A 23,827-nucleotide genomic window follows, 5' to 3' on the forward strand; every position below is an offset into this window, starting at 1 on the left:
AATTAATTCAACTGCATTGCATGTACAATGGTTCCACAAAGACGTGAGCAAACGTGGGCCTGGCCCACCTTTCAAAGCCACGAGGTATAATACTCAGTGCTCAGAGTAAAGTTAACTTCCTTGAGGTTTAGGCTTTTAGAATAATGCCAGCTGGATCCTGGAACAAACTCAGCAAATAAGCTATATTCCTAAATTACATCAGAATATTCCAATTAGAGAACAGAGACTCACATCCAAAACAATATTTTAAGGAAATTAAACATCTAATCTGAGTCAAGTGGCTTCTTTAGGAAATACCCTGGTGTGAGTCCTATCCGTTTTTTGGCAGAGGCACGTTTTGGCAGACAGAGGGTGGTAACTGTCCAATACTCAATGGCTCCTTCAGATTGAAATCAGATGTATGCAACATTCTCAATTTAAACTGATTAAACACACAGACTAAACCAGGTAATTACAGATGCATGTGCTGGGAAGTGGAAAGGGAGACAGAATGGGGGCTTCTTTATTTTTTAAAGTGTTTTCAAAGATGGGAACAATTTTACAAATAAAAAAGTGGAATTGTGCCAAATACAGAAACAGATGTTTTGGATCGTGAAGCTGCTGGGAATTGAGCCTTCTTGCCTAGTATTGTCTGGTTCTGATCCAGGAGTTAAGGGGTCTGGCTAGTTTTACCTCTAGTTTCATTCTCAAGTTGTTTGATACTATTCATTTACCACCCACCACTGGGACAAAAGAAAAAACAACCTTCAGCTGTAGGAAGTTACAAAAAGAGCAATTTTAATGATCTGGTTAAAAAAAAATCTGCAAATTTTTATTTCTCTTGACACTGCACTGCAGTGAATGTGTAGGGAACTTTAGTGAGTGTTCAACTAACAAACGCTCCAATGCGCATATTCATTCTTAAAAGCTCATTAGAAAACTGAAAGAGCAATTTCTGTTAACATATTTCTCTTGGATGCTCTAGTGAATTTACTGTTGGCTAATCCATACCTGTAAGACTGATGCCTGATCAGTGGCACTCAGCCCCTGAATAGTCACAATTCTGGAAACAGCAGAAGGTGCAGAATGTTGTGAGTCCTCCAATTTGGATCATTCTAAGCTTTCTACTGTTCACAAAGGTGGAAATTGCAAACTGTGTCTAACAGCCACGTGTCTATCCACAAGGGCTGGGATAAAGGCAGTCAATGGCTTAATCTAATTTTACATTTTGCAATTTGTGCATTTTATATTCAAGATAGTATTTCCTGATAATTGTTTTATTTATTTATTTTATTTTTAAATGACTGAGCTTCCCTTTCAGGCCTCTAAGGAGTGATGTGACTGAAATTACCACAATAGTGTAGAAAGCTCACGGATGTCCATTTCATAGCAAATTTCATTCCCAAAGCTCACGGCACTTTATAGTCTTCCTTTATTTGTGATAATGCTATTCCCTTTTTGGCATAAAAAATATTTTCCTCCCTATCTGAAAAGTAAGAATAAGTCAATTGACCAAAGTTAGGTTGTGACTCAGATGAAGAATTTGTGGCTGAACACAAACCTCCCCTTTGCTAAATATACTAAATACAAGGCTATATACAGAATCAATGGACTGAAGCTTTTGAATGCCAACACTGCATATTGAATGTATTTGACACTTTGTTTCAAATCAGCATTTCTCTTTGTCCCTAAGAAAAATATTTAGAGAATGATCTTTCTGTTGTATAGGCATATATCCCTTCTGGTTCTTGCTGCAGAAAAATCTTTTTCTGAAGGACAGAATATCTTTTATTTTGTCTCTGAACTGCTTTAAGTCTCTCCAGGTCTTACATGTATCTATAATTCTCCAGAAAAACTTGCACAAAATCGATGTGTAATAAATTTACATATAATAGAATGACTGTAATTGAAACTTCTCAAATGTTAAGAATCCTACAGAAGGCAACACATTGACTTAAATTCACATTAAGATTGCATCATCATCTACTTGCATTGCACTTGACAATTTAAAATCATTTTCACATGATTGCAGTTTCAGAAACTGGGACCCTCAAAATAAATAATTTTCACAGTAAAAGTCTTGCCCCAAGTCACAAAAATATAAAATTACATAGCCAAAGTTTGATTCACCCAGATGTTTGGATTACAAATTAAAAATACTCTTTCTAAAATGCCACACTTTGTCCATTTCAGATCTTTTATTAGCTCTCATTGTGGCAAGAACAGGTTAGCAGGCACTTAACTTCCAAAAATGGACAGAAATTGAACCATAAAGTTAGAGGCAGCAAAGATAAGCTGTCAGAGTGTGTAATGAAAATGGCACAGGCTTCAAAAGCCAGGACAACTTCATTTCATTTCCAACTTCATCACTTCATGGCTTTAGAACCACCAGCCAGTTACTTAACCCTTGGAGCAACAGAACATGTAAAGCAGGAATAATAACTGCAGGATTATTCAGGATTATGTCAGTGCTAAGCACAGTGCATGATGTTCATAGGTCCTGAATAAATGGCAGGTACTACCACCACTCCCTCCGTCTGGTACTGACTGGAAGAAAGAGAGAGTAGATACAGTCCTGCTCCAGATCCAGCAATTTACAACCTTTAGAATTAGAAAGCTGATGGTCCCATTCAAATTAAGTGCTATCACCCAAGGGCACTGACAGCTACAGGAGAAGAACATTAACTTACTTCCCCTCATACTTCATTAGTGACTAATAATTTCTTCTCCATCTTCATTTGCTGTCCTCAAAATTTCTGAAGATTTACCATTGCTGGCTACTTCCCTGTTCTTCCTTATTAAATGCCTCTTGTTGAAATTTCCCCTAATTTTGGTTTCCTAGATACTACTAAAATTCTTTCTTATACAATAACTTCTTCTGCTGTTTGTTCTTTTCCCTGTAGTTGATAGTGAGGGAGGGAGGGATGCTGGCATAAAGAAAAGGAATATCTTTTCCTTCTCATGCTGCCCCTTGTGAGATCTTGTGGTTTCAATGATTGGCTGTAAGCAAATTACTCTCAATCCTGTTTCTCCTTGTTACCTTCTTCCTGAGCTTTGTGCTCCTACTTTCAACTGCCTGTTCTGTAGGTACCTCCACCAGGATGATCCTCTAAGTCAGTATTCCCTAAACCCAACTCTGGTGGGTCCCTTTCAGTCTTTGGCAACACTCATGCCCAAGACTTTGTCACTTTATTGCAAACCCCTCTTTCTTTAGCCCCTGGAACCATTCAGTGCCAAACCCCACAGACTTCACTTCTCTGGTCTCTCTCCTTTTCAATCGCATAGTCACTACTCTCATTCCCTTGCCACCCTTCCTGTTAGGATCATTTCTTGACTGGTTTTCTTCTCCGTTTTCCTCTTTCGTTCTTATATAGACACACTGCTCATTTGTAAGGTGACTTTTCTTTTAATAAAATACTTCTCCTCATCTCATTGGCACCTCTCAACCACCTTGCAAAGCAGGCAGATCACAGAAACGTTATCCCAAATTTTGCAGATGAGAAAACCAAAGCTTCAAGAGGTGAGCAACCAAAGGTCAATCCTAGCCCAATGCCCTGTCTACTATACCATGAACATCTACGGAATCAAACAGCTGGCATATAAATATATATATATGTAATATATATAATATACATAATTGTACATATTTTATATTGTATAACTATAAATATATATGTATATATATATATGTAACATAGCATCATAGCTCATGCTCTGAGAGCTCCAAACTTTTCTGGGAATCAACTGGTCTGATGAGATTGTGAAGGCCTTGACAGGACCCATGCTGTGAGGCCCCTGTGTTTTATTCAGAGTCTACACTGGTGGCATTTCCAGTTTGGGCCAAACTTCACAGATTCCACTGAGGCTGATATAACTGTGCAGCTCTGCACCTATATAAGAATGATAAATAAAGGCTGTTTTAATCTGGGGGAAAAACATCACTTTTGTAGTTTAAAACTCTAAACTATTAGAACAATTCAAGTATTTATCTGTTTCTGTGCTCACTTGCAGTTTCTTGCTTCAATCACCTAAGCTAGTATAAGGTATAGATCTCAAAGAAAGCTGTAGAAGTTTCCTTGGAAATAGCTGCAATCTGAGGGCATTCACTGGAAAAAGCTTTATCTGTACACAGATAGGAAATGAAAAATGGAAATAAATATGGAAAAAATAAAAGAATTTAAGATGATCGGATTCAGTGAATTTCTGATTTATGCTAATGCTGGCATCATATTCTGGGTTAAATATATAATCCACTGGGAAAAGAGAGAGTACAGTAAGCATCACATTGCTTAGATATCTGCCGCAAGTCCAGTGTCATTCTAACTGATAGTAATACCAACTATCAGCCTATAAATCCAAGTAAAGTTTGAGAACTAGGTAGAAATAATCATGAAGTCCAGTGAAAAATAGATACAGTACACAATCAGGAAAAAACAAACAAACAAACAAACAAAACCTCCCACTCCCGCCATGTAGCTACTAAGAAGGTGGCCTGAAAGTCGGGCTACCTGAGCTAAGGACCAGCTCACACTTACTGACCATGAGACACTCAGCAAGTGGCCTAATCCCTTCAAGACCAGCTTTTTTATCAGTAAAATGAGGAAAGTAACACTATCTACTTTGTCAGAGCCGATGTGAGAAGTAAACGAGCTAAAGTATAGAAAGCACTTTATACCATGCCTGGTTCAGAGTTAAACACTCATCGTAGGTCGTCTTATTTCATCTCAGGCAAAACAAACTTTATGCAACCTCCAATAACTCGGCTGACTGTGGGTTCCCATGAGCCTGGGACAGCCTGGTTTACCGGACTGGTCTGTCTAACCAAGAGCACCCTTTCTTACTCCAAAAAGCATCCCAGTTTGGATGATAAATTTTGCGCTCCCCCCCTCCCCCGCCCACCTACAAATAATAACCACGAGTTATTCATTCCTGCCTCCAAGCCTTCTTTCTGCTGGTCTCCCCAATTAAATGTTCTCAACTCCTCTCCTCCTTCTGAAACATTTCCACTGCCAATCTTTCAGAACCACTGTTTTTTCTAAGCAGAATGAGCATCATTAGCTCTGTTTTATACATGTGAAAACTGAGGTAGGAAGAGAAAGGGTAAATTCAGAAATTACAGAGAGAAGAATTCAGAGCTATCTAGAGTTAACACAAATAGCACAGAAGAAACATACGTGGCCAAGCTAGGCCTAGAACTCTGGTCTTCTGATCACGAAGCTTAGATTCCTTCTTACAGTCACTATGAAGGAAAGAGAATAATAACGCGTGTATCTTACCACATATACGTTGTTATAGATTTGGATTATATAGTTTAGACCTGACCTAGGTAAGAGATGGGCAGATGTTTACAATAGGTGGTGGCTTCAAATAAAGAAAGGGAAAGGGAGAAAAGAATATTGTTTCAGTAGGAATACTTTAGTACATATTGTGATTTTAAAAAAACTGTTGGAAATATGAGCAGATAATAATATATTGTGTTATAGCTTTCAAAAACACTATTTTAAAAATCTTTTAAACAACCTTGTAAGGTAAGTGAATATTGTCCCATTCCTTAAGAAGAAATGGAGGCTGACAAGAATAAAATGAATTGCCCAAGGACCTCTGAGACAGTAACTGAGGTGGGGCCATAATTCAGGACTTCTGGGTCCTCCTCTCAGATACTTTCTGCCACACCTATCTGCCTCTGAGCTGTGCTAGCAAAAGACGATCATCTGATCCGATGAACATGGCCTTTAAGAGGTGGGACCATTCAACCTATCATTGAAGACAGGACACCCGACAGTGGAAGGGGGCGCTCGTAATAATTATATTGGGACACTAGGTGTGAATGGGCAGTTCCACCCAAAGTGGGAGGTGTGGTTGCCCTGCACCCTAGGTTACAGTGCACTCTCCGGTAAGTTTTGCACATTAAACTTCTAAGAAATGAGAACATTCATTTTTCTTAGAAAACAGAACAGTTCATAAAATACTTAAAGCACAAGGCAATATGGGCCTTATTGGGCATAAAGAGGTCTTTTTTCCATCTTTCTTCTATTCTTGGGAAATTATTTACATTATTTTTGGAGAAAAGAGGCTTAATCCTTCTAGAGATGATTCCTCCCCAAGTCTTAAAAGTGGTCTTGCACTTTAAAGAATAAGAAAACAGACCTAAGTTACCTGTCTTTATCTGCATCCAAAAATTATCTTAATGATCCTTATGAAAAGATCCATATTTCACTGTTACAAAACAACATAGGGACTGAAAGCATGCTGTGAGATCCTGTTGAGGCTCTGCCATTTCCTAGCTGTGTAACTTTAGCCAGTTAAGTTTCCTCATCCATAGCATGACTCAAGGTTCAAGCCATACACTAGACACTTCCACTCTTCTTCAGATCATGATAAAATCGAAGCTTTTACAGGTTCAGTGGTTTTCTCAAAAATCAAAGAATTGTAAGAATTGGAGCCAGGAATTAAGTTTGACCCTCTGAATTCCAAACCCTTTCCTCTACCATGGTCTGCTTTAAAATTCTTGGGGAAGTATCATTGAAGACACTGGTAATGTTATATTAAAGATCAGTTCCCCCAAGAGGTCAAAAAAAAAGAAAAACAATTATTACAGAAGATCATTCTTACATTAGTAGTAGATATGACTGAATAACCTATCACGGATACTGTTTAACAGGTTTTATTTATAATGCTAAATATTGGTGTCAAGATCATATATTTTCTAAATAGGTTTTAGGAATAAAGACACAAAGCTTATAAATGCTGAAGGAATACAGCATGTTACTGCCTGAGTACAAAGACTTAATTGACAATTTCTTCGTAGACATCTGTCTTTAGAATTTGGTGACCTACAAAGTACTCTTAACATACCTAACAGCCCTAAAATGTTCATGTGAAAGTGATAGTTTTAATGATATGACATCAACTGTGCCTCACGATATTGCTCATTTGAACAGAGAAGGACAAATTCTCCTCAAAAGATGCTAATAATGTTTTTAAAATAAAAAACACAAAACAAAGTCCTTGTATCTCAGCCACAAGACACCAATAAAACTGAATTTATGTCTAGTTTAATTGAACAATGGAAAACTCAGCAGTTAAAGGGCAGATAAACTTCCCTTTGTCCCTCTTTTCCTGAGAAACTTTCAAATGTTGAAAATCAATTCCTTTTGTCCTGTTGTTATTCATCTGCTACACATTAAATAGAAACTCTGGGCATTGAGTGATTCCCGCAGAGTCTTTCATCTACAGAAAAGCCTGGTACAAATTAAATACTTACTCTCTCTCACAACTTATAGATATGTATTGTAGTAGACCATTGATTTATCAGTCCATGCCATTGCGAGTTCGGCTTGGTGAGAGCAGCCCATTGTAGTCCTTTATCTAAAGTTACTCTGGGGTTAAGGATTGTGATGCTATATTAATTAACGTTGGAGCATTACTATTCTGCTCTGATTTTGCAGGCTATATTTTAAAAATCATGTTGTTAGATATCGTGTTTTAGTTACTTTGCAGATCTTTGAGCCATTTAGGCTAGCTGTGTGTGTGTGTGTGTGTGTGTGTTGTGTGTTGTGTGTTGTGTGTTTGTGTGTGAGAATTATTATACTGGAACAATAATATATGTAACATTACCTCTAGCAGCAATGTTATGCTATGAAATGACCATCACACGGGTTACCACAAATAATGTGGAAGTACAGACTGTCTCCAAGATCTCTTAGAAATATTCAGTTGATGCAAACATTGTTTTAGCATTGGACTTTAGGACCAATAGCTAGGCAGTGATTTCAATCCCAAGCCTGCCAGATGTCTTTGGAGACCACAGCTTACACAGTATCTATTAAATCCCTTCAATTAGAAAGCAAGCATACACATATGCACATGCACACATACACAACACACACACACACAGACACACACACAGCCGAGCTATGAGTCTCTAAATAATGCTGGGAAGTTATAAGAATTTCACTTTAATCGGTAACCTACCAAACATATTCAAAACCTTTTTTGGCAAAGATTAGGTGTTCAATAAAAAGACAAATGTGATTAGCTCTTGGCAAATTTCATGAATACCTTGACTTTCCCCACACTGTTCTAAATTTTTTTCCAAATATTTGTCTAAAGTGATCACCTTGAATGAAAAATGAGCACTCTAATGAATGAAAACTATCTTATTTGGAGCTTCCCAAGATGCCTCACCTCGCTTGAATCCTCCTGCTGATTGATAACTGCCAGCGCATCCTCTGCCGCCTGCCGTTTGGCCTCGGCAACGGTACGCTCCATCTTGGCCCTCTCTGTCGTGATCATGTCGTGGGCTTTCCGCTCCGCCTCAGACACTGCCTTCTGCAGCTCCGTCATCGCCTGGCGCTTCACCTCATTGACAGCCTCCTCTGTGTGCCAGTCAGGCCAAACCAGACAAGAAAACACCTCTCGGTTAGCCGAAGTCATTGGATACGGATTACTTTTCTTTTAAATTTTTTTTTCTTTTCGAGTCAGGTCTCACTATATTGCCCAGGCTGGTCTCGAACCCCTGGGCTCAAGTGATCCTCTGCATCAATCTCCCCTAGCAGCCGGAATTACAGGTGCCTACCAGCCACCATGCCCACTATCTGATTACTTTTTTATAGAATTCTATAGAAGCAGCATGACTCTCATCCAAATTATTGGGCAGTTCCAGCAGTCTAAAAACTAGCAGATCTTTTGACATACATTTAGGAAAACAAAGGGTGAAAATGTTTCTTTAACTTGAACTTATGGAAATATTTTTTGAAACTCCTATATCATTATTATAATTTTTTTAACCAAACTAATGCCTCCAGAAATGATTCTGAGACCAGATAAGAAGACCAGATAAGGACATTCGCAAGAAACGTGTCTGAATAATTCAGACACGTAAAGTTAGTTTTCCACAATGCTATAAGTTAATATGAATACAGGAGGGTCCACAGGTCAAGAGTTCAGAAAAAAAAGAGAGGGTGAGAATGGATTTTACACATAAACAAATAAGAGCAAACTATTAGTTGCTGGTATAATCTACAACACAATAGTGAAAAGGTAACTCAGATAGCAATTAAGTTACTACAGACCTTTTAATGAAAAATCAATGCTATAATGGATGATCCAGTTTTACTTTTGAAAAGTCATTTCCTAATATAAATATGTGCCTTTATAGGTTAAGTGATAGAGGTTTTAAAAAATAATCTCATTTTTACATTTTAAGCTGTGGTCCATTTACTTTACCAAATATATATAGTGGTTTTGCATAACCAACTGTTGCACTAGACAAATATAACTGAATCATACCATGGGCCAAAACAATCAGGCCTGACTACAAGTCTGCAAGGTGTCAAATAAGCTCTTTATTTTTGGCTGAGGAAAGGGTGCAAAGATTCAACTAACGTACAACATAAGACTGACAACTAAAATAAGTAATTTCCATTTAAAAAAATTAACTGTTCTAATTAACAGGGGAAAATATCCTCCCCCTGAATTAGTTTATCTAATTTTCATCTTTATTCAAAGCAAAATGACAATGATTAATTGAAAATTTAATAAGCAGTAATTATTAACTTGGCAAACCTAGTACCAATTAACACTCTATTAAAACTAATTATGACATGTTTCATTCAAGTGTTTGCACTTAATTGTTTCACCCACTTAAAAAGCACCTTAATTAAATGTTCTGTTTAATTAAAAACATAGATTCCTAATAAAAATGTTTTACTGTAGATTAAAAATGTAAGAGATGCAAGTACTCCTATTGTTTCTTCAATTCCTCTGGTTTATTTCACACATCTATCGTCCATGACTTGAGAATAATCAGAAGCTCTCCACTAGTAATTAACTGTCATGACTTTTGTAGCCTCTGTCATTTTAGCAGCATTATATCTGAAGCACATTTCTTTGCAATTACTGTCTGCTAGGTTTTATGAACTAAAATACAAGTAAAAGATCCATAGTGGAAATATTAACTTAATTATATTAAGCCATTGTTAGCTGCTTTAAGATATGCATTTAAAATCTGTACAGAATCAGATTATTGCAAACAGCTTATAGCACCTTCTTCACCAGGAGGTGAAAAGATGCCTTTATTACCCTATCATAAACGACCTGGGGCACAAGGGAAGTACTGCCCTTCTAACTATACAGCCAGGGTCTAATTTAGTTTGAATATTCAAGGTGAATTAAAATTCTATCTAAGTGGTAGTACAGGACAATAATTTTTGCTTACGATCAAAGCTGTAGCTTGACTAATTGTATATGCAAATCAGGCAATTTATATTTAAATTATGCATTCCTATTCTAATCCCACAGGCATATACAGATCAGCAAAGAGAATTGGTAGGACATTTGCAAGGTGCTTGAATATTTATTACCAACTGCAAACATTCTCTGATCATGTGAAAAGAAATATACTGAAGAAAACATTGTTACAATTTTAAAACCATCTTTTATGTTAGATTTTTTTCCAGTTTCATAAAGACCCCTTGTAACTTTTGAGTGCATTTGTTACTTTCGCTTTAAAAAATACTACTTTTAGAAGAGAATATGGCCTTGAACAATTTTTTGGATTTCTAATCTTTAAAAATGTGTGTTGTTATGTTATTATATTGTATTATTGGGGGCAATGTGAAAGATTTGCATAGGGTCTGTAGATTAAATAATAGTCTTGTATCAATGAGAAAGTCTTGATTTTGGTAACTGTACTGAAGTTATGTAGAATATTCTTGTTCTTGGTAAACTGACATTCAAATCATTTAAGGTAAAGAGAAATTATGTCTGCAACTTACTCTCAAATGATTAGAAATATATATATATATATTTAAGAGAAAGAAGAGGATGAAAGAGGAAAAGAGAAAATACTAAAGCAAATATGATAAAATAAGGGAATCTAGGTGAAAGTTATAGAGGAATTTTTTGTACTTTTTTTTGCAACTTTCCTACATGTCTGAAATCATTTCAAAATAAAATGATGCAAAAACCTGTATGATGTACCTTCAAGCACAGGGTATACTTGTAATTACAATTTTCTGTGAAAGTGGATGCATTTGTTACGCTACATCAAGTTTTGGTGTTCTTCCCCTTTTGTATTTTTCAAATGCTTTATTCACCTACCTTTTGCAACAAAGATAATGTATAATAATTTCATTGCAAAGACACACTTTATAGATTTTCTTCAAAAAATTTTTTTGCCCATAGCCAATTTTAGAAAGCTAGGATAAAAGCTTTCAAATTGTAACAAGCTGAGTGCAGATGTCACATTCTGCCCTTGGTGTTTTCATCATGTTGGATGCCTTGACACTGAACACTAGAAATGCCATTTAAGAAGCCTATAAAGATAAATATTATAAGTAGTTACTGGAGATTTCTAGATGAAACTGTCATCCATACTTTGTGGATTTAATATACTCCTTAAAATTTAGCATATATCCAGAGAAAACTATTCCCAAACTGTTTTTAAGCAGCAGTTTAGGGATACCACTGTGAGAAGAATACAAATTTAATGTCATATTTTAGATTGAAAACCTACTGTGGATGATAGACACTGTAACAAATAATCTAAACACTTCCTAGATAAGGTTTAACCCTTCTTGGAGAGGGCAAGCACACAACAAAAACAAGTAGTGCTCTTTCTCTACTCTCTTAAGTCCCCAAAACCTAAATTACACCCAGAATTAGGTTTAAAAACCCCCAAAACAGTAAAGAAAAATAATAGTAGATTCAACAGATAATAATATGCCATGTTGGAAAAAATAAACAACTGATTAAGTGGAAAATACATAGTGCAGTTTTGAATCTGCGTCCAATTGCTTACCACTTATGGTAGGACTTCCTTTGTACATAGCTATTCAAGTTGACTTTCCAACAAAGGTGCTATATTCAGAAAAATCTGTTCTCACTTAATAGCAGTCAAACAAAGACTTGAGCAGATAATAGCACATAAAGAATTCAGATTACACAAGACCTTACTGGTAATTTTTCTTTATGAACTATCAAGAATTTAACTTAAATATACTTAAAAAGGGAAGTGCAGAGAAAGACTCACTCCTCTGAACATAAAGTCACCTTTCTTCTGTCCAAAATCACAATTATCTGTACCTCTTACTGGAATAAGTTGCACTGACAGCTTATAAATGGAGGAGAAAAATGGTCAGAAGGAAGATGTTGTCTTTTCAGGTAGGTGGTACTCGGCATATTTTTAACAGCTTGGGAGTACCACATGACTATTAGAGTAAATCTGGTAAAACTACACAGTTCAGCAACATATGTATTTTAACCTTTAAGCTAAATGGACCTATCTAATTTGCGTATTGAACGTGCAACACAGCTTTCTGATTCTTCATCTGGGCTACTAAACCTAGAATGCTATCAGATTTTAAAGCTCATCATCACTCTTACAAAAACAGGTATTTCTTGGAAAATGTATAAAAATACTTGGATAAGATACATGTGACCAGAGAGTCAGCAAGTTACACAGAACTACAAACGCAGCTGAGTGAAATTCCAAAGAGAAATCTTCTGTAGAAAAAAAACCAAAAATCTGTCCCCTGACTCTTCGATTTGTACTGTTTGTAGAAGTAGCATTTCCCAGTTTCCCAACTCAAAAAGACAAACTATTTTAAGAGCTGGAGTTACAGCAGTTGAAAGCCACAGTGTGTTTTTCATGGCCTCTAACTCTTGAAACAGGTTTCTGTTTCATCTCCTGAGTTGGTTTTCATAAAGGTTTTTGCTTGCTAGGTGGTTCCACCAAAATTCTCACAGATACGGACTTCTTTAAGCCCAATAACAAGTCAGTGGGTCATGAGGAGCTTTAAATCTACTATTACAAAATATAGAGCAGCATCTTGTAATGGAAATCAGATAGTGTATATGAAAAGCAAAAATAAATGTTTAGTAACTTTGTTATTTCACTTAAAGAGTAATTTAGCTCTGATCGTTGAATACTAATTAGTACAGAAGAACAATTTTAAAAGTCGATTGTAACCAAAAAATTATCTGAGTACTTTAACAAGTCAACTAGATTTGATGTTGGTTTTGTGTTTCTGTTTTTTTTTTTTTTTGATGCAGGAGAAAAGGCTGAAGTATGCAATTTAATTTCTGAGACACTGGAATTTTTTCATCAAAGAAAAAGAATGCATGCAAGCTAAGACCTCCTATGCCAAGTTTCAGCCTGAAATCATTATGGCCCTGAAAATAATGGAGTTTTATAATGGAAATATTGCCAGCTTCTCAATTATAGTGAAACTGGCAGGTGTTACTAAAATAAAAATGATTTCATCTTGTAATCAGGCCTGGTTTAAGAATATTAATCAGGTGTTTTGTTTTGCTTTGTGGTTTTTTCGTTTTGCTTTGTTTTTGCTGTTGTTGTTGTTAGCAGTAAAGTCCCTTCTTGTCATTCCTCACATCACTGCATTAACAACTGCACACAGCTGCCAGAACACGAAACTCATGTTTTTAAACAATTCTTACCAGCTTTCTTCCAGATCTCCTCTGGCACGTATCCAGACGCAGGCCTGTGAAGGAATTCCCGATGCGCGTCTATGAAAAGGATGGGAAGGGGGTGGAGAGAGGAGGAGAGTACTGTAAGCACACTTGTGTCATCGCACAGAGTGAAAGTAAGCAATGCCCATTCTTCTGGCTTCTCTACAAAAACGCAATTTTAAAAGGCTAAACATTTCACTTCTTGAAAATACATAAAAATAGCAAGGCCTGTTATCAGAGCCCAAGGAAAACAGAAGGTCATTGGTCTAAATGTCATGCATGCTCAAAGCCAAAGCAACTTGATTTCATTATACAATATGATGTTTGGGAACACTGTTCTCAGCACTTTCTGACTATGCAGACTTCTATAGATACATTTTGTTAAAGAAAATAAATTGTATTTGGTAGTTTTCCTTTCATGAGTCAAACTGGTGGTTAAACAATCAAATGTTCAGGTAATGTAATTTCCACAGAGCTCTAATTCTGCCACCTTTCAATGAATAGGAAGCTCCACTCTATGGCTAACCAGTTCTCACACTTAATTAATTCTTAAAAATCTCAGTGGCCATTAAAATTTTTTACACAAATTAGATCATATGGATTTGACATGGGTGAAAGCCAGAAAGACTCATTAGAATGGATTCACAGACATTCTGTTGAGCAAAGAGAATTAGCCCATGCTTTCCAGAAAAGGAAATGAAGTTCCACTTTAAATTAAATGCTGTGCTTACCATGCTTCTCAAATTTTAAAAGTTTAAGAAAACAACTAATAACTTTGATACAGGAATGCTAACTCCTAAAATATGTTCACGGAAATAACACAAAACATTTTACAGTTCTTACATATGCTCAAAAGTAAACAAAGTGTATACAGACTTCCATAGCTAAAATATGCATTTCATGTCTTTCATATTGGATTTTCAATAAAAGCCTCCTTACATAGAAGAGTTCAGTAAGAAAAAAATCATTTTAACTTTTATAAAACTTAATCATTAAACCCATGATAAATTCTGAGGAAAACTGAAATTTTCTCTATGTGTACAGTAAATGTTGAGTAGCATATATTTTTAAATGCTTTATCTAACGGTTATGTTGAAGATCAAGACATTCAGTCCAGTCTCCTACATTTTATGGTGCTACACAATGTCAAAAATAAAGAAAAGCATGATGAATTTAGCTAAGTATATGTTGTTACATTTGAATGCTTTAAATACATTTGAATGCTTTGAATTCTTGCAGGGCACACAGATTATCAACTGGCAAGAACATTAGATTTTCTCAACTATTCTGAATGGGCAAAAATTTACTACACTTGTTGAGGAATATATGGAAACTCTCTATACCATCTTTGCAATTTTTTAATCTAAAATTATTCCAAATATTTAAAAGTTTATTTTCAAAAGTTTACACTGTGATGTCATGACTACTTAATAACAGGATGAACTGGAAATATCTATGCATTCTCCTGTGTATATTCATTTCTATAAAGTAAATGACAAAAATAAAAACGTTTCTACTGAAGTAACATTCATTCTTAAGGCGAGATAAAACTGATGCATAAACAACCTAAAAGGAAATGTGATACAGCTAATTAGATTTATCAAGATTATCTTCCTTACCACTATAACTATTTCCAGAACAAATAAAGTGCAATCAAGTTCATATTTAGCCATGTGACACAGTACAACACAGAGATTTACTTATGACATTAAAAGACAACTTTTAAGGAGAAAAGACTTTGATTTAAGCATAATTTATTGGATAAGAATAAGAACAGACCTGTGAAGTTTGAAGAAAGAAAAAACATTTGACTTCAAAGTAGCAAATTTTTTTTTAATTTATTGCGTTAAGAAGAGACCTGTAGTTCATAAAAACTTATTTTTCTTTTTTTTTTTTTGGAGACGGAGTCATGCTCTGTTGCCCAGGCTGGAGTGCAGTGGTATGATCACAGCTCACTGCAACCTCTGCCTCCTGGGTCAAGCGAATCTCCTGCCTCAGCCTCCCGAGTAGCTCGGATTACAGGCGCAAGCCACTAAGCCCAGCTAATTTTTGTATTTTTAGTAGAGATGGGGTTTCACCATGTTGGCCAGGCTGGTCTCAAACTTCTGACGTCAGGTCACCTGACCTGTCAAAGTGCTGGAATTACAGGTGTGATGCCCAGCCTATAAAAATTTTTTTTTATTAAACAGTCGATCATTATGATAAAGAACAGGAAAGGTAATGTTTAGGTATCCAAAGTCCATGCATGAAAGATGCTAATTACCAGCCCCAGGCAACATAGGCTGAAGAAAGTTAGTTCTAGCACCCAGTGAAGCTAGCTATTGACCATGGAATACTGGGTATGTTAGTTTGTCCATGTCTCAGATGCCTCATCGACAATAAAGTGAGGAAAATACTACTATTATTTGAGAGCACTGCTGTGAGAATTGAAGGAAGTACCTCCTATTACATACACATCCTAAACTCCCATTATCTGGTACTTGCTATTATCCTCATTATTATTATTTACTACGTGGTCTAGTAAGAACGGCTATATAATTATTTCCTTATAAATAACTAAGGTGAAGAGAGTATTTTAAAGTTTATCTTTTCTCTCAATGTTAAAAATCCAAATACCACAAATTTTGAAGAGAACAAAGCCACTGAAGAAGTTTGGATTAAGCAATATATACCAAGTAATTTTTTAAACTCCCAGAATCTATGTCACTTGGAAATAGAAAATATTTCTATAGTTCACAATTCACTGCCTTTGTCCTTGAAAGCAAAATCTTCAAATTTCTTAGATGACACTTTCAAAAATTTTACTTGAGCCTCACCCATGAATGTTTATAACACCCAAATTGACTCAAATATTAACGTGCCAGGCTCAATTGACCTTCCACCTTCTGTGGGCTGCACAGCAGGTGTCTTGAGGGTACATATACCACACTGGAAAGTTGTGCAATGTTTCACTTTGGCTATATCTTCCTAAATTTCTCACTGACATACTGCCATGTCCACATAGGCCCAAACTTTAACTGACCTAGAAACCCAACAGAAATGCTAAAGCCAATTATGCAAAAGTTTTCTTAATGCTAACCTACCTTCTAAAAGATGGTTTTTCAAAATAGCAGAATCTAAAGGGAAATAATTATATAAAGGTGTTTTACAATATTCTCTCCAGTTCTAAGTTAGTGTACTTGATAAACATCAGGTCTACCAACAGAAAGAACATAGTCATTAGTAGTAGGTATACTCCTCAGAAATCTATTTGATACCCTGATAAACACTACTTTAATAGATTCAGAAACCAAATGACTGATACATTTAATATCTCCTCTTCTGATTAAGCAGCAGCAATATCAAAATCTATATAGGGAAAACTGAGTTTGAAAAACAAAACAAGGGACAATTCTGTCCTAGGACTTTACTATTTTAGAATACTGGCTAATCTAGACACATCTACCTAAAACATCCTAAGATTCTGAGGCTTAGATTCTAAAGAAGCTAATTCTTAACCGTAACTCCTAAGCACCTATAAAATATCAATTGCTAAAAAAAGGAATCATCATTCTAAAATGTAGTGGTAGATGCAAAGACAGAAGAACGTATATGATATGGTCTAAAATGTTAAACGTATACATATATGCAACTACTGAAAGATGAAAACATTATAGAAAAGTCCTTCTAAATTAAGTCTAGCTTGCTTTGGGATGCAAATTGGTTGGCGGGGGAGGGGGTGGTGAGAGGGGATGAGGATGAAGGGAGCCTCTTGAAAATAATTCACATCTATGAAGAGAGGAGACTGGGTCAGAGTGACAGAAAATGGTGTAAGAAATGTGAAAGAACAGAAAGAGCAATCTATGATGTATGAAAGAGATGGAAGATGCACTACACTTACGACAGGATGGAGACCATTGGATACTAGATACTGCAAGGGCCGCCATCAATATACATGAAGGGATGAGCTGATAGCCTTTGGAGAAGCAATGTGACCTCATATGACCCAGGACAGCAATGCTCAAAGCTTGGCAGCACCTAGGTATGGCCTTCATCCTGTAGTGGGCAGAATGAGGCTGTGATCATGATAACATTTATTACAAAAGCCATCAAAAGAAAGAAAGAGTTAAGTAATTTTATCTTTACAAATGCCACTTGTTTTTAAGGATAATACATTCAGAAATCTTCATACTAGGTTTCAGAAGCCCAAATCCAACCTAGAAGCTGGCAACTGCTTTAGGATTTCCATCTTTTACAACAAACTTACTTAATGCTCCAGGAAGTAACCATCTCCTCTTAATTTTAAAAGATGGACATATTTAACTAATAGTTCCGTATTTTTAAACCCAATATAGTTAAGTACAGTAGGCATTGGCATTATGAAGTCAGCTGAATGATTGTGAGATTAATTTCATGATGTGATTTAAAGAAATCAATACAAGGGTACAAAACTCCAAACATTTACATGCAAATATACACAGAAAAACTTGTTTGTGGTTTTCATACTTTGAGAGTATAGAAGTTGAAATATTTCATTGGCTGGGAGAAATCTATTTTTCTATAGCCTTGTATTATGAATTAGGGTCCCAAAGGACCACAGATTTACTATATTTAAGACAGGAGTCTTTTCTAATCTCTGTGCCTATTAAAGTAGCCACCTGCTTAGAAGTACTTTGTAGATGAAAAAATATGTATGAATCCACTGTAACTTCACAATCTTGAATGCCAAGGAAAAACTTTACTAGTTTCATTTACCACTATTCTTTAAATTTCTTTTTTATTTTATTTTTTTAATTTTTTAATTTTATATTTTGAGACAAGGTCTTGCTCTGTTGCCCAGGCTGCAGTGCAGTGGCACAAACATGGCTCACTGTCACTTTGACCTCCTGGGCTCGAGGAATCCTCCCATCTTAGCCTCCTGAGCAACTGGGACCACAGGCATGCACCATCATGCCCAGCTAATTTTTTGATTTTTGGTAGAGATGGGGTCTCATTATGTTTTCCAGGCTGGTCTCAAACTCCTGGACTCAAGGGATCCTCTCACCTCAGCCTCCCAAAGTGCTAGGATTATAGGCATGAGCCACTACTCCCAGCAGAAAGTTCTTTTTGAGAATGCACATCTAAATAATAACAGTTAAGACATAACACATCTACTATGTGTCAGGCACTGTCTCATATGTTTTTTACCTATTAACTCATTATACAGAAATGCTTATAAAATACCTATTATCATCCCCATTTTACACGAGGAAACTGAAGCACAAAGAGATTATGACCTGCCAAAGGCCGCAAAACTAATATGAAGAGGAATGAGTAATTTGAATCTAGAAATTTTACTGAGTTTGTGCTTTCAGCCTTCATGCTAGATTTCCTGAGCATTTAGAGAGCAATGAGAAATTCCATAATTCAATCATATGACAATCATAAAACTTGCCAGCTAGCAGTATTTTAAAATACTAATTCCTCTACCAACCCACTTGGGACAGGGGATGGTATTAATTCAACAAATTCCTGAGTTACTAAGCTTTTTTCTTTTTCTGAGACAGTCTCGCTCTGTCCTCCAGGCTGGAGTACAGTGGCACAATCTTGGCTCACTGTAACCTCCTCTTCCAGGGTTCAAGCAATTCTCCGGCCTCAGCCTCCCGAGTAGCTGGGAGTACAGGGGTGCACCACCATATCTGGCTAATTTTTTGTATTTTTAGCAGAGACGGGGCTTCACCGTGTTAGCCAGGATGATCTTGATATCCTGACCTCATGGTCTGCCCGCCTCGGCCTCCCCAAGTGCTGGGATTACAGGCGTCAGCCACCACTCCGGGCTCTAAGTTTTTTATAAATGCTAAGCTTGATTTTTCATTACACTTAAACAAACAAAACTTTTTGATATTTCATTCTCTGGCAAGTACTAAACTCTTAACAAAACAGAGTGAAGGTATTTTTCTAAATTTACTACCACGTCATCACAATGTTCATATATTTTTTAAAAGCACAGGGAAAGTGCATTTATATTTCAGAGTTTATGTCCAGCCCCTGACATTAGCCCTAAACCTATCATTAGAAAAAAATTTTGGCCAGGTACAGTGGCTCATGCCTGTAATCCCAGCACTTTGGGAGGTCGAGGTGGGTAGATCCCTTGAGCTCAGGAGTTCAAAACCAGACTGGGCAATACGGCAAAACCCTACCCCTACAAAAAATACAAAAAAATTAGCTGGGGATGGTGGCTGTCTACCTTAGTCCCAAATACTTAGGGGGCTGAGGTGGGAGCCCAGAAGGTCAAGGCTGCAGTGAGCCGAGATTATGCCACCACACTCCACCCTGAGCGACAAAGTGAGACCCTGTCTCAAAAAAAAAAAAAAAAAAAAAAATTAACCCTAACAACGTGGAAGACTTCTAGAAAACAAAGAGAGCACACACAGATACAAGATAAACTACAGAAAGATTCTAGAATAGTCAAAAGCCAGTAAAAAGGAAAGTAATTTAAAAGAAATAAAATGTCAGGAGCCAAGAAAGTGATGTGACAACATTCTGAGAGAAAAAGGAACCAAAGACAAAGACAGGAAAAAGAGCTACTACGGAGATTCTGACAAGCACTTCGGAAAACATATGAAGTGCTAACCAGCAACTGCCTCTCTATACATATAAAAGTAATTCTACTTCAATGGTCAAATCTGTCAATTCTGATCACATCATCTTGCTCTTCTGTGAAGTATACCATGTAATAAAACTTAAATGTATAAATAAGTCATACTTTGAAAATAGAGACAGCAGTGTTAAAATTTGCTTTCTAATTTTGTTAAGAGTTGGATATTTGGAGTTTTCCCTGGAAAGTAAATGAGTAACAACAGTGAAAATAATAAATATCTATTATTTCAAGAAAATCTATTTTATGAAAAGTCCTTCAAGACGTCAACTTGCATTTTATTTAAAGAATAGAAATACCATTATGAATTCAGTGTATACTCAGTGTTAAAAATTGTTTCAGAGGTTATTCAAAAAAGAGATTTTACTATCTTGGGAAAATACTTTTTCTTTTTTTTTTTTTTTCTGGAGACAGAGTCTTGCCCTGTCCTCTAGGTTGGAGTGCAATGGCGTGATCTTGGCTCACTGCAACCTCTGCCTCCCAGGTTCAAGTGACTCTCCTGCCTCAGCCTCCTGAGTAGCTGGGATTACAGGCATGCGCCACCACGCCCGACTAATTTTTTTTTTTTTTTTCTATCTTTAGTAGAGACGGGGTTTCACCATGTTGGCCAGGCTGGTCTCAAACCCCCGACCTCGTGATACGCCTGCCTCGGCCTCCCAAAGTGCTGGGATTACAGGTGTGAGCCACTGCGCCTGGCCAGGAAAACTCTTAAAATTCAATTAGTAATAGATTAATCGAGTTATTTTACTAACCCCCTGTACTCACTTAATACTATGGATATATTTCAAAAGTGAGAATGGAATTGAGTTTAACAAGTACAACCCATCAGTCATGAAAGTTACATTCTCCTCTGTGCACTTCCCAAATATAATTTTAAAATGCTAAGAATGTGTGCATGACTAAACATTCCCAGTGTTTCCAAGTTAGGGATATAAGTAGGGCAATATTTTGAACCAAAGATATCTTCTATAATATATTCTGAAGATCTCATTTGAGACGAGACAGTAGTTTAAGAAGCAAAATAATTAGGCTAAAAGAAATACATACAACTGTGGGATATGGAAATCTAAATGTATATAAAGATATAGACATATCCATAGCTTTATCTGCACACATGCACTCCATTAAACACTTTCCAGTCACAGAAGATAGATTTACCAGCTAATAATCTCCAGTCCTTTCATTACACACATCAATCCATTCAACTCCAAAGCCTGGAAGAGGGACTTAGAAAGCACTTAATGTAAATGATTGTGGCCCATAATTACAAACCACCCATCCTCTTATTTACAGCCATAGCTCAGTTCCAGAAAATAGTACACAAGGCTGCAAGAATCAGCTAGTAAGGATGCACAGTGAAAAAAACTGTAAAAACACTATTGGATGCCAAAACTTGCACACTGCAGAGTTCTACACAGATTGTCTCTAAAGTTATGATAGTGTCTTAATGGCAACTTAGGATTCTGTGTCCATAAAGAACATAATGTCTTAATGTTGTCTATAAACAAAGAAATTAAATGCTTGTACCCTTCGACTAATACAACCTACAAAAGCTTAAGGCCAAACAAATATCTCAGGTTTAACAAAAATATAAATCCATTGAACATCGCTAAAAAGTAGTATAGTTTGCATACTTTTAAAAAGGAGTTTTTTAAACCAAGTTTATTCTTCTGGTTATGTAGCAGGGACAATGAATCTCTCTTCCTGGAGAACATGATACATACCTATATCACCAGAATCTGTGTGTAGTAGTAGTGACTATACACAAAATGGCCCTTGTTGTATGTGCTGATAACTCGCTTAGGTATGAAGTCTGATCAATTTCGGAAATGTTTCTTTTACAGTGGATGGCAGATAATAGCAATCTGGTCAGTTTGGCCGACTGAATTGAGGTGGCTATTCTATGGCTTGAACACTAGCTATTCCCTTGCCTTCTTCCACTAGACCCAAAGGCCCTCAAAGAAAGAAATGAAGACTCTTTTTCCTTCATTAGAATGCCTAGCACAATGCCTGGCACATAGTAAGTGCTCAATAAGTAAGTACTGACTCAATGAATGTATTCAATAGAATAAGCCAAACTAGATGTTTTAACTCCCTAAGTTTTACTTACTTTAAGCCTCTCAATTTTTGCCTAGAATGGATGGTTATAAATATCCCCTCTGTCCTAAGCAAATCTCTCATGATTAACCAATTTTTGTTCATAATAAGGAAATAAATACAAGATTTTTTTTCCCACTCTGCTCTAAATAGTTTGGCTTCAACCAATATTGGCTCAAACCAAACGTAATTCTGTTTTCGTTGCTTGCCTTAATGTGACCTGACAAATACAGTTTTGTCTTTAAAATATGCTTTAGAATAATGCTTGTTAGGTAAATTAAGTGCCTTAGACTCTTTCATTATTTAATACTTATGATAATAGGCATTCAGCATTCAGAGATCAGCAGAAATCTACAAACCTAAGTGCATAGAAAACTACACTGGCTGGGAACAAATTGAAAACAATAATGTGATCAATAGATAATATACTTCACGTTTTAAACTTTTGATAATCAGCCATAGTACTAATGAGGCCAAAGTTATGAACTTAATCTGCACGTTTTGCAGCATGGACAGTACTCTAACTTGAGTTAGCAGATGGGTATGGGGCCAACGCATAAGAGAATGAGAACAAGAATCCACAGAAATCCATCTTCGTAAGTTTACTCAAAAAGTATTCACACGTAATGGGTGGCAATGTCAACGACAAAACCGTATTATTAATTTAGGTAAAAGTTCACGGGTCACACAAAAATTCTTTCAGGTTGAAGATTTCTTTCAACATATATGGGATTATATTCTATCTATAACCCCATCAATTCCCAAATATTAATAAGAAATACAGTTACATACTAACATTCCATTTCTAAGCCACAACTATATCATGAGTCCTATTATAAAACTAGAATTAATACAATCATGATTAACTAATCTAAGTTAAGATCAAATCACAGGAAGAGTGCTACATCTTTATCATTAATTTTAAAATAGCTGTGCGCAAAACATATAGCTTTTAGGTCTCTCTTCCTGGAGGCGGGGGGTTGAGAAAAAAAATATATATATGAATATATATATGAATATATATATGAATATATGAGAATATATGAATATATATATGAATATATACGAGAATTATATATGAATATATATGAATATATACGAGAATATATATATGAGAATATATATGAATATATATGAATATATATGAGAATATATATATGAATATATATGAATATATATGAGAATATATATATGAATATATATGTATATATGAGAATATATATATGAATATATATGAGAATATATATATGAATATATATGAGAATATATATGAGAATATATATATGAATATATATGAGAATAGATATATGAATATATATATGAGAATAGATATATGAATATATATGAGAATAGATATATGAATAGATATATGAGAATATATATGAATATATATTCATATATATGAGAATATATATGAATATATATATGAGAATATATATATGAATATATATATGAGAATATATATATGAATATATATATGAGAATATATATATGAATATATATATGAGAATATATATATGAATATATATATGAGAATATATATATGAATATATATATGAGAATATATATATGAATATATATATGAGAATATATATATGAATATATATATGAGAATATATATATGAATATATATATGAGAATATATATATGAATATATATATGAGA

General features: G+C 35.6%; 1 protein-coding gene across 1 annotated transcript in view; it reads right to left on the reverse strand.

Moving 5' to 3' along the window:
- Positions 1 to 23,827, reverse strand: part of RUNX1T1 (RUNX1 partner transcriptional co-repressor 1) — a 148,883-nt gene that overhangs the window by 6,044 nt on the left and 119,012 nt on the right. The window contains 2 exon segments of the mRNA XM_055286738.2: positions 8,167 to 8,357; positions 13,438 to 13,506. Of these exon segments, the coding sequence (XP_055142713.1) occupies positions 8,167 to 8,357; positions 13,438 to 13,506 (260 nt within the window).

This window comes from Symphalangus syndactylus, chromosome 7, assembly GCF_028878055.3.
Source record: "Symphalangus syndactylus isolate Jambi chromosome 7, NHGRI_mSymSyn1-v2.1_pri, whole genome shotgun sequence".
Classification (NCBI taxonomy): domain Eukaryota; kingdom Metazoa; phylum Chordata; class Mammalia; order Primates; family Hylobatidae; genus Symphalangus; species Symphalangus syndactylus.